Raw genomic sequence first — 14,019 nt, 5'->3', positions numbered from 1 at the left:
GGAAGCCCCATCAAAACTCAGAAGCAGATGTTACAGGTCCTCATGGTGGCCCTATACTTCCTCTGTACACAGAACCATCTCCAGCTAATTTAACTGACACCGAGTCATTTATGAAGCAAGTCATTTATGAAGCAAGTATCAGGTGATCCAAATTGTGGTCAACATCTATTCAAGTTAGATAACGCAAAAGGCATGTATTTTAAGCTACTACATAAATGATTGCATGGTCACCATTGTCAGCACTTTAAACTAGGATCCAACCAATGAAGAGTGAGTTGAAGTCAGCAAAACAGACATTTTAATCATAATATACAAAATTTTATTATAAAAAAAAAAAAACAGAAAAAAATTCATTCTACACTGAAACAGTTTTAAAGCTCCACGTTAAAAATGGTTTCAAAAACGTTTTAACTACTGGTTGTTCCTTGTATTTGTAAAATGGCAGTGGAAACGATATAGGGAGTTGAACACAAACACCACCACTAATCAAGACAAAATAAGCAGTGCTTTGAGGGGGAAAAACAGCCAATAAAATTTACAAAACAGCACAAGACCCTCAGTGTGTGTATGTGTCTGCAACACAGTGGGCCACACCATCTATCCACTTGCTATAAACGTGTTAGCATGTCGATACCAAGGCTTCAACACCCACGCATGTACAAGAATGTGGATTTAGACATGCTACCGACATTGCACCCCGGGGTTCACATTGTTTTGTAAAACGCTCCAGTTCCCAGGCTGTCTAGTCATCATCCTCATCATCATCGTCATCATCATCCTCATCTTCCTCCTCGTCGTCGTCATCATCGTCATCGTCCATAGGCTCCACCTTCTTAGTTGGCCGGCCTGGTCCGCTCTTCTTCCCTGCGTCACTCTTGCCGCCGCCGGCGCCACTCTTCGCACGGTATGCCGCCACATCCTGAAATAGATGTGAGGTATCGTTAATGTATTATATTGTGTGCGTGTGCGAGATACAGTGAGGGTCTACAAAAGCGGTCCTCAAACGCATGTTTTAGATGTTTCCCTGCTCCAACACACCTGTTTCAAATGCAAGTTCGTTACCAGGCTTCAACAGAACTAGATAACGACCCATTCATTTGAATCAGGTGTGTTGGAGCAGGGAAACATCTAAAACATGCAGGACAGGTGGTCCCTGAGGACAGGTTTGAGAACCACTGGTCTACAACATCCAAAGACGTCAGCATCATACCTTCTCGTATTTCTCCTTGAGCTTGCCAGCCTTGGCCTCGTAGGGCACCTTGTCCTTGGGTGTCTGTTTAGACCACAGCTCACCCAGCTTCTTGGCAATGTCTCCTATAGAAATGCCGGGGTGCTCACCCTTGATCCTGGCACGGTGGTCAGCGCAGAACACAAAGAAGGCAGATCTGGAGACAGGGGGGGGGGGGGGGGTTTAGGAAGAGTTGTTTTTCTCCTTTCCAGGCCCTTGGAAGGACATTTCTTATAAAGATGACTAGAACTGTAGTCCCATACTTGGCCACTGGAGGGCAGTGTGGTGTGAGGTGTAGTACTTACGGTGGCCTCTTGGGGGCATTGGGGTCCTTCTTTCTTTTGCCTACTTTGGTTCCTTTAGGAGGAACATAACCCTTCATCTCCCTGTCGAAACGGACTTTGTCACCCTTGGCCAAGTCCTCAAACTTCACCTTCTCCTTGGCTGACATGGTCTACAGAAAGGGACTCAGTTAATGTCTATGATTGTATAAAAACTCATGTACATCAGTTCATACCAATTACAAAATGAGTGCTTATTTTCATTACTCTCCCCCCCCCCACACACACACAATAATACGTTTTATCAATTTAATCCATCAAAGCAGGTCAGTTTCAAAACGCCAACCAGTTCTATTGTACAATAACCCATGTGGCCCCGCCCCCACCCGCTTCCCTGACCTGCCTCAGCTGTTGTTGTAAACCAGTCCTCCGTTTCCCTCCCCCCCCACACCTCCCCCGTTCCTAACCCCCTCAGACCGGCCTCCGGGAAAACAACCCTGCGTGCCTCTCACCTTCCATCTCTCGCTGCACTTCTTGGAGAACTCTGAGAAGTTCACGGAAGTCCCCGGGTGCTTTTTCTTGTGCTCCTCGCGGCATGTCTGCACGAAGAAGGCGTAAGAGGAGGTCTTTCCTCTGGGCTTGTTAGGATCTTTACCCGGCATGGCTGCTTTGGTCTGGAAATCAACGGACAAAAAGTTAGGTTAAGTTAGTTAGGCGGTCAAGTCAAATTCATCGATTCGAAGTAAACGAAGTCAAAGCCATATAGCCATCTGTTAGGCACTCCCTACAGCCGAGGACGATAAACCGCCCTAATCCGATCAAGTTCCTGCTTCTCCGTAGACATACCAGACAATGAGCTTGCCTCCATCTTGTTTCCCGCCTAAACACACTCCCGTGCCAACTTTTCACCCGTAACACAAATTTAGTGGATAACTTTCATAAATATTATAAGTGTGTAATGCTGTGCCTTGACGGTAAAAGAAAATACGTTTGAAATACTTAAACATAACTCAAATCATTTGGACAAAAATGGCTGTTAGCTTGTAAGCTAAGCTAGCTGAGAATGGAGTCTGGACTGCATCGTGCGTAGTAGCATGCTAGTACTGTGCTAAGTAGTTTTCTGTGAAAGCAGATTAAAGTACATCCAAGTAGTGTAAAACATCTCAAACTAAACAGGAATACTATCACACTTAAACGCTCACTTGATCACATGAGTTATAGTAGTACAAATGCCTATTGCACAACCGAAATTAGATCAAAGGTAATTGTTTCTTGTAAGCAAACTAGATATCCAACTGCGTGTAAGCTAGCTAATGTAAGCTAGCTCGTCAGCCCCAAAAGCTAGCATTGCAAATGAATTTTGTTGAAATATAGAATAGCCACCAAGTCGATTAATCATGCGAGTGTATGACTACCTTAGAAGCCTTATATAACATGTTTTAAAGACAAATATAAAACATTACATTTCTGTGAAGAGCCATTCTCCGTTTACTCACCTATATTCAGCCAAACAAGTTGCGATGAGTGCAGATCCAAACTTCTTCACAGTGTTTTGTCAGTGAGTGTCGGACCGTACAAACATGCTACAATGCTCCGCCTTCTCGGCGTTTGATTGGCTGAAAGCAAACATTTAAATTTAAATGCGGGGCACAACGCAAAACTCGCTTTATTATTGGTTGTTTCCAACAGTTCTCATGGCATCATGGTCGTATGTCACATCTTATGGTGGCGCTGCAATGATTGGCCAAACAGGGGATTTAAACTGGATGGCGCGAAAACGCGTTTTGATGGGGGATGTGTCCTCCACAAACCTGCACAATTGACGACAATGAAGGTTCAAGTTTAGCGTTGTAAGGAAAAATAATTCACATAGCTGAGTCACATTTTCTCAATCTGACAATATAATTATATAAAACTACAGACACGTAGCTATAACTTTTGTAAATTGCTGCTGGACAGATACTAAAATAGATTCAGTTTATTTTACTAGTGTTGTGTATGATTTATTATTATTATTATTATATACTATAAATAAAACTGTACGCAAAAACACTTTCAAATTAGCTGTAATAAAGCTTGATAGCATGACTGAGTGACCGGAGTTAGAGGCTCGCCTCGCCGCCATTATCAGCGAGCATAACGACAGCGCTACAAAAGCACAGTGGGGCGACAGCTGTTGGGTGAGTACCCGTGCGCCCCCAACAAGCTTCCACCGCGCCATGTGTTTCGGGTCAGCAGCGGTATACTGTGTATGTGTGGGTGTGTGCTCAAGTTTGACCTGCATAAGGCCACGCCACGCGACTTTTTGTTTACAGTTCAGTTTATTTGGTTTAAAGATTGGACCTCGGAGCCAAAACTAGCAATATGTAGCTGTTTTATTAGACTCTCAGGTCTTTTTCCATAATTAGGCTAATTGTAGATAACAAAACATATCGGTTTTGGGAGTGTAGATCGATGTTGGTGTGGGGATTAAGATAAGCGTAACCATAAACCTTCAAAATATACCAAGCCTATTAACTTCTCCAAGCAGGGCTAGTCTCAGATCAGCAGAGATATACCATGATTTGACTTACATAATTCATCTGTGTTTAACACCGTCTTGTACAGACAAAAACTGTTACTGTTTTCTTTGGAAGACTATGACCAACACCCTCCTCCCCCCATCCCCCATCTCTATTAGACAACCAGAGCAGTGTCCCCCACCCTCTCCCTCCCCTTCCAATCTCTGTGAACCAGACCAGATCTGCTCAGACCGGTTTGAGGAAGCTGCTCTCCTGCAGGAGCTTGGCTGGCAGGCTTGTATGCCAAGATGTTATTGTCTCTGCTGTCCTCAGCCCTATGGCTGCTACAGCTGTCTCTCTCTCTCTCTGTGGTGTGTGTGTCCGTTTAAGGGCCTCCATACTGCCACAGGGAATGTCACTACGGCAGCTGAAATGAGAGCAAGAAAGAGAAAAGAGAGGGATGGGAAGGGGGTGGGTGGGGGTTAGCACTAAAGTTTCTATACGGCAGAGAGTTCCCATAGCTACACAGTGTGTTGTTAAAACCTTGCAGGCAAGCTAGGGATGGAATTATAATCTGTGAATTCTATAGATGAATATGTAATTGATGATTGATAATATATATATATATATATATATATATGGATAAGTTACATCAGATGTGCATGTGTCAACGTTTTATTTATTTGCATTTGTACTACAGAGTATCAAGACCGCCTGTAGAATATAACCGTAACGACACAGACCAATGAGTACTCACCTACAGTGAAATAAACAGCATTTACACTATATGGGCCCCAGATTGTAATGCAGAGATAATGACCCCCCCCCCCCGCGGCAGTCAGTACAGCCTCAGTATGGCCCATAGATCCAAGGGGAACCAAAATACGAAGCCCCTTTCCCCCCTCCCCTTATGGCCCATAGGAGCAGTGTTAGCCGTTCCAAAGCTACCAGCATTAACAACACACTGATGTAGGTCACCCTGCAGCTGTGAAGAGACAATATGGCCCTTGCACACACGTCCAAACCCACGCACTCACACTTCAGAGGCCCCATGCAGACAGTGAATAGTGATGGTGAGAAGTTGATGTCTCAACCACAGGGAGTCTCCCTTGGAGCTGAAGGCTTGAAGTGTCAGTCTATTGCTGTGTGTGTGTGTGTGTGTGTGTGTGTGTGTGTGTGTGTGTGTGTGTGTGTGTGTGTGTGTGTGTGTGTGTGTGTGTGTGTGTGTGTGTGTGTGTGTGTGTGTGTGTGTGTGTGTGTTTTTAGCATACTTGCAATTTACTCTCTTGAGGTGGGTAGAGGAGAGATACAAAGGAGAATTCACTCACAGGATGCATGCTAACAGGAAGTGAGGCTCATGCTGCAGCAGGGGATGGCTGCAGTCACACCATTGTTTATTATAGTTCTATTCATTCATGAAGACAGAGCTGTATTCTAGGATGGAGTCACACTCAGAAACACCCAATTTGGACCCCTCCATATTTTCAGTCCATATACAGAATTGGGTGAAAAATGTTTTTTCCTTTAATCAGGTTTTCACCTTCTTTTCAATTCAGTTCAATTCAATTCATTGATCACAACAAAAACAAATTCATTTTTGCATGTGTATCAAGGCTCAAAAAAAGGCAAGTTGTAAACAATAAGAAATATTTCTACTAAAGATAAGCACATCTTTTGTTGCAGAGTTGGCTGTATCTCTGCATCAGTAGCTATGTTTCTTTATATAGTTACGTCATGGGCTGCAACTGTCTTTATGCTGCAGCCATCAGGAACACAGACACTGTATATCTAAGTCACAGTAGGAGAATCAGAGTCTGGCAAGATTATGTCTAAATACTGTTAAATGTTCCTTCCTTCTTTCACTCAAACCTTCACACATCTTAGATTAGCTAGATTAGCCAGCTACTGCTGATCACCTTAAGAGGAGGGAGGGAAAGAAGGAAGGCATTTCATCAAGCATCACATTGGCCTAGGGCTGGTCTCTGACCCCTGCTGTCACTGCCTTGCTGATTATCCAATCCGAACGCAGAGATCAGAAGGTTCTGCAGGGGATCACGAAGGAAATCTTAGGTCCGAAGAACACGTCCCTGGATCGAGACAGAAACAACCACGAGGTCCAGAATCAGTCAGACAGGCAGGCACATGGATAGACAGACAGGTAGTTACTTTTATGGGATAGGAAGGACGCTCTTCCCCAGCCTACCCCCTACCATCACATGCTCTATCGGTCTGCAGTGCCCTGCATCTTTGGCGCCACCTGGTGGCAGAGCCTGGAGTTACCTGGGGCAGCACAGCAGTTCACTGAAGTTGCAGTAGCACACCATGTCACACTTGTTGCCCTGCCAGAAATGGTTTTGCAAGGAGTCGATGGGCCGAATGTGGTCGACGCCGTTAGCGACACTGTGACAGTCCCGGTCAATGAGAACCTTCTTGTAGCACGACCAGCGGTTCGACGGCATCGCGTTGACGCTCAAATGCGCAAGCAGCAAGGTAACCGCGAGCAGTAGAGCCTTCATTCTGGCAGGTTTGTGGATAAGGATGGAGATAAGGATGTGGGAGTTTACAAAGTGGACATTTTTCCACGTGCGACCGCACACTGGATCAGTGACAAACTATTTAATTATAGCCTACATCTTTGTCAAGTGGTGCAGTTTATTTTGAAATGGTGGGCTTACTGTCCATTTACCAAAACTCGTACCATTTCCTACCCATGTATTACTGCTCATTTTGGACATACATGGAAATGTGTATTCATGTGTACATTGCATAACCTTTCTACTATTTCAGTCAACTCAAACTGTAATTCTGATGAGCAGTTTCAGAAATCAATAAACTCAACTCAATTTAAACATTTGCCATTTTAGCAAATCTACTCACTGATTTGATCATGCGTTGGTTCTAATCACAAGCATCAGCAAGCCTAAAGTGATTAGCAGTGCTGTTTTGTCATTATAATGAGAAGCGTCCTACCTTAAACTGGTTCTGTTTCTCTCTCTCTGCAGCAACGTCTGAGCTTCCTTCTCAGGGAACGTGAGGGCTTACTAACCCACACAGAGACCACTTTGTCCCCCTTCCTTCCCTCCCTCTCTACCCCACGGGTAGACCGGGTGTCTCTTCTCCTCTCTCCTCCACCCCTTTCTAACCCTCCATAACCAGGGCCATTGATAAGTCAGCTGCACCATGAAAACAGAATCCTCCTTTGCCCCCTCATCTCCTCCACTGCTCTTCCCCCTCTTCTCTTTTCCTTTCCTCTCCCCCTTCCCCCCTCGTTGCTTTCTCCTCTCCTTCCCCCTCCTCTCTTTCACCCTCCTCTCCTGCCCCCTCCTTTCTTACCCCCTCCTCTCCTGCCCCCTCCTCTCCTGCACCTTCCTCTCCTGCACCCTCCTCTCCTGCACCCTCCTCTCCTGCCCCCTCCTCTCCTTCCCCCTCCTCTCCTCTCCTTCCCCCTCCTCTCCTTCAATCTCCTCTCCTGCCCCCTCCTCTCCTTCCCCCTCCTCTCCTGCCCCCTTCTCTCCTTCCCCCTCCTCTCCTCTCCTTCCCTCTCCTGCCCCTCCTCTCCTGCCCCCTCCTCCTCTTATAGTATGACCGGGACCATTGACCCTCTTTAAATAGTCTGAGGTGGTGGGGCCAGGGAAGGTTTTGCTGCTAGCAGTTAGTCACTAAGCAGGGTACACACACACACCAAGAAAGCTACACACTCACACACGCCAAACAGGCTACACACTCACATTCAACAGTACTACACGTATGCACACTCACAAGATGTGTGTCGGCCTTATACGTCTGTATTAGGGCTGGGTACCCAACTCTGCACTTTAAAGGATGCCGACTGAATAACATTAATACTAGAGCCAGATTAGGTTTCATGAGAACATCTCTGGGTGAGCAGTAGAGAGAAAGAGAGAGACAGACTACACAAGCCAGATTATGTAACCCTTGCCCTTTTACGTAACCCTTTTGCTACCGTATATGTGATACAAAAGTGTATAAGATGTCCTAAATAAATGTGCTCAATCCTAGTCTTTATGACTGTTATTCTGATCCCTTGTTATTATATACTTTGTACCCAGAGACTATTCTACAGGAACCCCCATCTCTGAATCAGACACAATCACCCCCACCCCAAACTCCCTGACCCTTCCCCCCCTCTCCAGTGAGGAGCAAAGATAGAGCCTTCCTGTCACACTAGCAGTAGGAGATGAATGTTGTTGTGTTTCTAAGGGACTAGAGGTCACTGTCACCACTCAGAACACAGTTGATTCACTCAAACTGCCAGGACTCAGTCACTATGTGTGTGCGTGTGTGTGTGTGTGTGAGAGCACATGTGGGTGTGTGTGTGTGCATGTGTGTCTCTGCATAATGAACTAATGACCAGTGACTAATGTGAGTCTAATGAGAATTGTCTTGAGCCCCGGGTGAATCTGCAGGCTCTTTACGGTGTTCCAGAGTGACAGTTCCAAGAGGATCAAACACACACACACACACTGGGCATGTTTACAACTCTAATGGAGTAGCTGGACAGAAACACTGTTTCCAGTGAGCTAACCTCTGGTTTGACTTGGATCCGTGCCTTGTTTACACACACGCGCGCACACACACACACACGTTCAAGTCTCTTTACAGCCAGACTAATTTTCTACTTAGAGCTACTCATACAGCTACTTTCTCTATGTGTGTGGCTGCGCTGTCTTTCTATTTTTTCTCTTATTTTTCTCTCTCTGTCTTTCCTCCCTGTCCTACTTTGCACTCCTTTGCACTCTCGTGAGGTGAACTGAGATTCATATGTTACAGTGTCTGTTGGCTTTCTTACAAAATAATCTCCTTCATTACGGATTGATCACCTGGACATCACTGATCCACTGACCCCTCCTCCCCCCCCCCCCCCCCCCAGTTTGAGTCCCATCCATTGGGCGTAAAAGAGCAGGAAGGCTGGTGGGGGCTGTATGCATGTATTAACTGCAGGTCACCACCTGGTGGCAGTATTGAACTTTGATGGCTTCCTCATCCAGACCTGAGTCCTGGAAAATCAACCCTGGCAAAGGGGGGGAAATAGAGCTGCCATACAGTGATTAGACTTCAAGTCATTTCCTAGAATCATTTTCCAAATAGCCCCTCTCTTTCCTTCCTTCTTTCTCTCTCCTTCCTTCCCTCCATCTTTCTCTCACCCTCCCTTTCTCTCCTCACAGATCCTGGTCATCATCCTTGGGTTACCCCAGGTGAGTTTGTACCTTCCGTCGATCCGTCCGTCGAGGGGGGGGGGGGCAGGGCGTCAGGTGATAAACACTGTCCAGCAGGGACCAGTCTCATCACAGCCCCCTCCCTCTGGGCCTCCTTGTGAACAGGTTTCTATTTCAAGTTCCTGTGGGGACAGGAAGTGGTCCTTGAGTGGCTGGAGAGGATTAGATTTGATGTTCTACTGTAGATCTGCTGTTCTAAAGGGCCGAGTCAGCTGCGTGTGTGTGTGTGCATTATGAAAGTGATGTCATCACTGATAGCCGTCGTGTGTTTAGAAGGATGAGAGGGTCCAGGCTGGACTCATGATGCTCCTCTGGTGTGTCTTCTATTGTAACTTTACTTACTCTCTCTCTCTCTCTCTCTCTCTCTCTCTCTCTCTCTCTCTCTCTCTCTCTCTCTTTCTTCCGTCTCTCTTTTTCTCATGATTCTTTCCTATTTCTCTCTCCTGCCATGTCTCCGTATTTCTCTCACCCAATTTAGTCTCCCCCATCTCTCTCTCCCCTCCATCTCTCTTCCATCTATCTATTCCACCTTCTCCACAACCACCTCTTAGAGTAGAGCTGAGTATCTGTTAGGTGACATGTATTCTCTCCAGGAGCAATCTGCTTTCCGCACCTACCGATCAGTGTCACACACACACATGCATTTACTCAAGCTCAAACACAATCACACATACACACACAGGAATACATTCTCATGGCTCTGGAATCTTAAGATGGCGGTTATGAAGTTGTGTGTGTGCGTGTAGTTGGGGGAGGTGGAGCTTATGAATGGGTTGGGGTTTATGTTTATGTCTCCATTTCATTGAAGGAGTACACCTCAACAGTCTGGTATGTGTGTGTTTGTGTGTTTGTGTATAACAGTGATCTATAGTTCCATCTGTGATAGTGCAGCGGAATAGTGAGCTACTGTTGCATCCAAGGAAGTTGATTTTATAGATTATCCTTGTGACAATGTTTAATTGTTTTAAAAAAGCTGAACATTTTGTTTTGGATTTGAGACTTTGTTTTAAGCATTCTGGCTCAATAAATGCATTCAAAACCAGACGTTTTTGGTATGTTAGAGGTTTCTGGCCTCTGGTGTGTGTTTGTGTGTGTGTGAGGGGTGGGGGGAGTTGTTTATGTGTGTGTGTGTTTCCTCTTCTCCCAGTCTTGTTCAGTTTCTAATTGCCCAAAGGGCGCCACACAGTACCTGGAGGTTTATGTATGGGCGCAAACATGATCAAAACCATCCCGTGACAAGTCATGAAAGCGGCGGGGTGTCGTGGACGGGACCGGGCACCTGGAGCCGCCGGCCACCCGGGAGACGGACGGTGGTCTTGAGCCCCCAGCCCCGCGGACACGGCGACCAATAAACGTGAGGCCACACCGTTAGAGATCAGTCCGTGTGCCACTCATTAAATCAATACTCGAGAGCGGGTAGGAAACGAGGAATGTTGGAACGACCTGGGCGGGAGAGAGTGAGGTCTCGTTACAACACAGAGGTCACACACGAATCACCACTTCCATAACAAAACACTGACTCATTATTAGCCCCCTAAATTTTGCAAAATGTTTCTCGCAAAATGTTTCTCAGCAGTCGAAGCAAAACACTGAGATGGTTTCTAACCAATTGAGCATGCATAGAACAATATATCTCATATTATTTAAATATTGTCAGTTTGGGGAGTGTTTGTCCTCTACCTTTTATTAAGGCTCCATTTTCCACTAACAGTAGCCTATACTGTCTAGTTTGTTTGCCCTAAAGACATAAAATGAATGCAGGGTTATTTGCTAATTTGTTTCATATGCGCATCTGGTTTTTCAGATTGATATATCTTGTTACAGTAGATTTGTTCATAAAACGTCAAAACCATGTATTTAATTTCCCTGATTTGATTAATCAGTTATAGAGACAAACGACCCAAAATAACACACAATGTTAAACTGTAACCGGCTGTGTTCTCAGGCCTATCAATAACTAAGCGCGGGGTGCGCAGACCATGACATCTAAACTAGCGTTGAACGAAAGGAAATGAGACTTTTTGCCCGTGTGGATTAATCACATGATGTCATGGTCTGAAACGGCACAGTTGGAACTGCTTCCCAGAGACAGAGAACGTTCAGGAGCTCTAAACACCTGCCTGTGCATCTCAACAAGTCTCATCATAGGCGCATATCCTCTTTCTAGACAAACAAAGTTAGGTATCTTTATAAAAGAAAATACAAGCATTACAATTTGGACAGAGCTGGAATATCCCATGACTACACTACCCTCTGCCCTATTGGCTAGTCAGGGAAAGTCTATTGGAGGTCCATGGTCTGTGATTGGAGGAGGGAGAAACCTGACACTCATGAGAGTGGTGATTGGCGGAGGTTTGGGGAGCGTCCAATTTTTGTTCTTTGATGTGGGTCAGACAGGAGTGTGTGTAACTGGGCAGCTTTGGAGAGGCTTAGCTCGGAGGCGCATAGAGCTCTGCACCTCTGAGTAGGACAAATACCTGGTAGCCATGGATTACAGCGGGGTCAAGGGTCAGGGGTTGGGGGAGGTGGGGGGGGGGGGAGGGGGTATCGTAGTTCACAGGTCAGGGTGGGGCTGTGATGATATTTACCACATCAGTCATCATTCAAACCAACTCCACATCCACCATCAGCTGTCACAAACACACCAAAAATATCTCAATTATAGATATTTGATCCTGGTGTTATATATCCTAGTGTGTGTGTGTGTGTGTGTGTGTGTGTGTGTGTGTGTGTGTGTGTGTGTGTGTGTGTGTGTGTGTGAGAGAGAATGTGGTTATACCTGAGTGTATCTGAGTGCATGTGTGTGTATGTTTGAATGTGTGTGTAGGGAGAGAGTTGAGAAAGAGAAAAAATCTGTTGGTCTCTCAGGCTCATCTATCAATGGTGGTGGTGGAGGATTCTGTGGGTGATGGCCTCCACCACAAACCATCCCTCCATCCACCACTTCACTTCACCTCTCTCTTACTTCTCTGTTTCTCCTCTCTTCTTTCTCTGTTGCTATAGTTTTCTCTCATCTTTCTCAGTGGATTGTTCTTTTCTGAGATTTTTTTTCTGGAAAATAAAAAGTTTAACTGAATTTTACATTTACATTCAGCAGACGCTCTGATCCAGAGCGACTTACAGTAAGTACAGGGACATTCCCCACAGGCAAGTAGGGTGAAGTGCCTTGCCCAAGGACACAACGTCATTTGGCAAGGCCAGGAATCGATCTGGCAACCTTCAGATTACTTGTCCGATTCCCTAACCGCTCAGCCATCTGACTCTCCATCTGAATTTTACACCTGTGTGTAAAGAGAGAAAGATTGAGAGATGTTTTTCTCAGGAGCCAGTCCTGTGGTATCGCCTCTCTCTGGATGTAAATATGTGGAGGATGACATCATCCCAATCCAGCTCACCGCGCGATACCCTCCTCGTTATCCAGACACTTCCACCTAAGAGATAACGGAATAACTCCTGGTCAGCCGCGCGCCCTGCATGGGAAAGGGTCAGCGAGGGACAGCCCGTGACGTCTGAGTCGACATGATACCATCGTGTAGTAGCGTTTCCCACCAAGCTAACCTGCCGTGCACTTCCAACAGTTAGATAAGTGCGGAAAGAACAATATTTTCGTGTGATAATATTGATAGTAAACATGTAGCTTATTCCTTCGGCTGATTGGCATTTTAGGGAATTCAGATTGGCTATTCAGAATTGTTTTTAAGGGACATTATATTTTAGTTATTTTAATCATAGATAGGCCTATATGAAAGTAGGTAGTAAGATATACCATGACCCCGTTTCGAGAAGAACTAATGCAACGCATCGTTTTGGGAATGGCCCGTGGTCCGTTTGTTCGTTTTAAATAATTGTATTATTGTAGGCTTTGAAATTATAGGTGCTATTGATGCAGGTCAATCTACAGAAATATGTCTCAACACGGGGTTTGGAGAATTGTTGATGGGGAGATGTAGCCTATGCTTTAAATTAATTTGTCAATCAACTAAAATTGTAAAGGCTAATGGATCATTCTTTATTCAATTTAGTCTATAGAGCCCGTTTTCCGAAGCACTTCTTGCGTCGTAGCCTGCGATCATCGTTAGTGCCACGTAAACTTAAATAGGTGTTTCACAAAAGCATCGTTAGTAAGTGACACGTTAAATTTGTTGTAAAAGAACGACGGTTTCGAACCAGTCGTTAGTCCAAATGTTCGTTGCAGCTTATGCACCTATAAGCTAACCGCTTCATTTAGCTGGCGAGAGAGGACCGCAATCAAAACAATGCACATCAGCGAATAATTTTGTCTTTCTCTTGAAAAAAAAAGAGAATAGTAATATAGCCTAAACAATAAGCCTATAATGTTTTTATATTAGTCTAATTTGCGAGATGAAATCAATGTGAAGTTGCCTAGAAAATCAAATGAAATTGTTGGGGGAAACAAAAGAAAGCTAAGTCTAACGGATGACCAATGTGCTGTTGACACATGGACACTTTTCTTCCACATTAGAACAAACGTTGCCCGCCACACTCCTACTCCTCATTGACCAACCAGCTGTCGATTTCCCTTAAACAATAGCCAATTATTTAATTATACTGGAGGAAGTGAGGTGTCTCATTTTTCGTGAAAATCAACTCGGAGAAGTATTTCTCTTTGTTGACGTGAATATTTGTAGCTACATTTTGATTGGCAAGCTGATTCTGACCGACATACATTCAACTATGGCAATGGCTTATAGACTATTTGAAGATGCATGCAAATCCGGTATTGGGCTATAGATGGCTGAATAAGATTACAT

General features: G+C 45.1%; 2 protein-coding genes and 1 long non-coding RNA gene across 3 annotated transcripts in view; 1 reads left to right on the top strand and 2 right to left on the bottom strand.

The window, feature by feature from the left end:
* Positions 1-281: 281 nt before the first annotated feature.
* On the bottom strand, positions 282-3,141 carry hmgb2a (high mobility group box 2a). The gene is made up of 5 exons (XM_084687749.1): positions 3,006-3,141; positions 2,022-2,183; positions 1,534-1,682; positions 1,211-1,385; positions 282-919 (listed from the first exon to the last, which is right to left on the bottom strand). Exons 2-5 carry the CDS (start codon positions 2,169-2,171, stop codon positions 743-745), a joined length of 651 nt encoding a protein of 216 aa, XP_084543875.1. The 5' UTR covers positions 2,172-2,183; positions 3,006-3,141; the 3' UTR covers positions 282-742.
* Positions 3,142-3,579: 438 nt separating this feature from the next.
* The window catches only part of LOC146236812 (uncharacterized), a 56,214-nt gene continuing 45,774 nt past the window's right edge, over positions 3,580-14,019 (top strand). Inside the window, exons 1-2 of the long non-coding RNA XR_014741022.1 lie at positions 3,580-3,689; positions 9,197-9,226. This is a non-coding gene — a long non-coding RNA (uncharacterized LOC146236812). The remainder of the gene's footprint in view (positions 3,690-9,196; positions 9,227-14,019) is intronic.
* On the bottom strand, positions 5,350-6,526 carry LOC146236814 (scrapie-responsive protein 1-like). Its single transcript, XM_084687678.1, has 2 exons — positions 6,291-6,526; positions 5,350-6,097 (listed from the first exon to the last, which is right to left on the bottom strand). The coding sequence occupies exons 1-2, from the start codon at positions 6,524-6,526 to the stop codon at positions 6,043-6,045; spliced, it is 291 nt and encodes a 96-aa protein (XP_084543804.1). The 3' UTR covers positions 5,350-6,042.

This window comes from Hypomesus nipponensis, chromosome 22 (assembly GCF_054491055.1).
Source record: "Hypomesus nipponensis isolate SF chromosome 22, ASM5449105v1, whole genome shotgun sequence".
In the NCBI taxonomy this organism is placed as follows: Eukaryota; Metazoa; Chordata; class Actinopteri; order Osmeriformes; family Osmeridae; genus Hypomesus; species Hypomesus nipponensis.
This window is presented reverse-complemented; position numbering and strand designations above follow the sequence as displayed.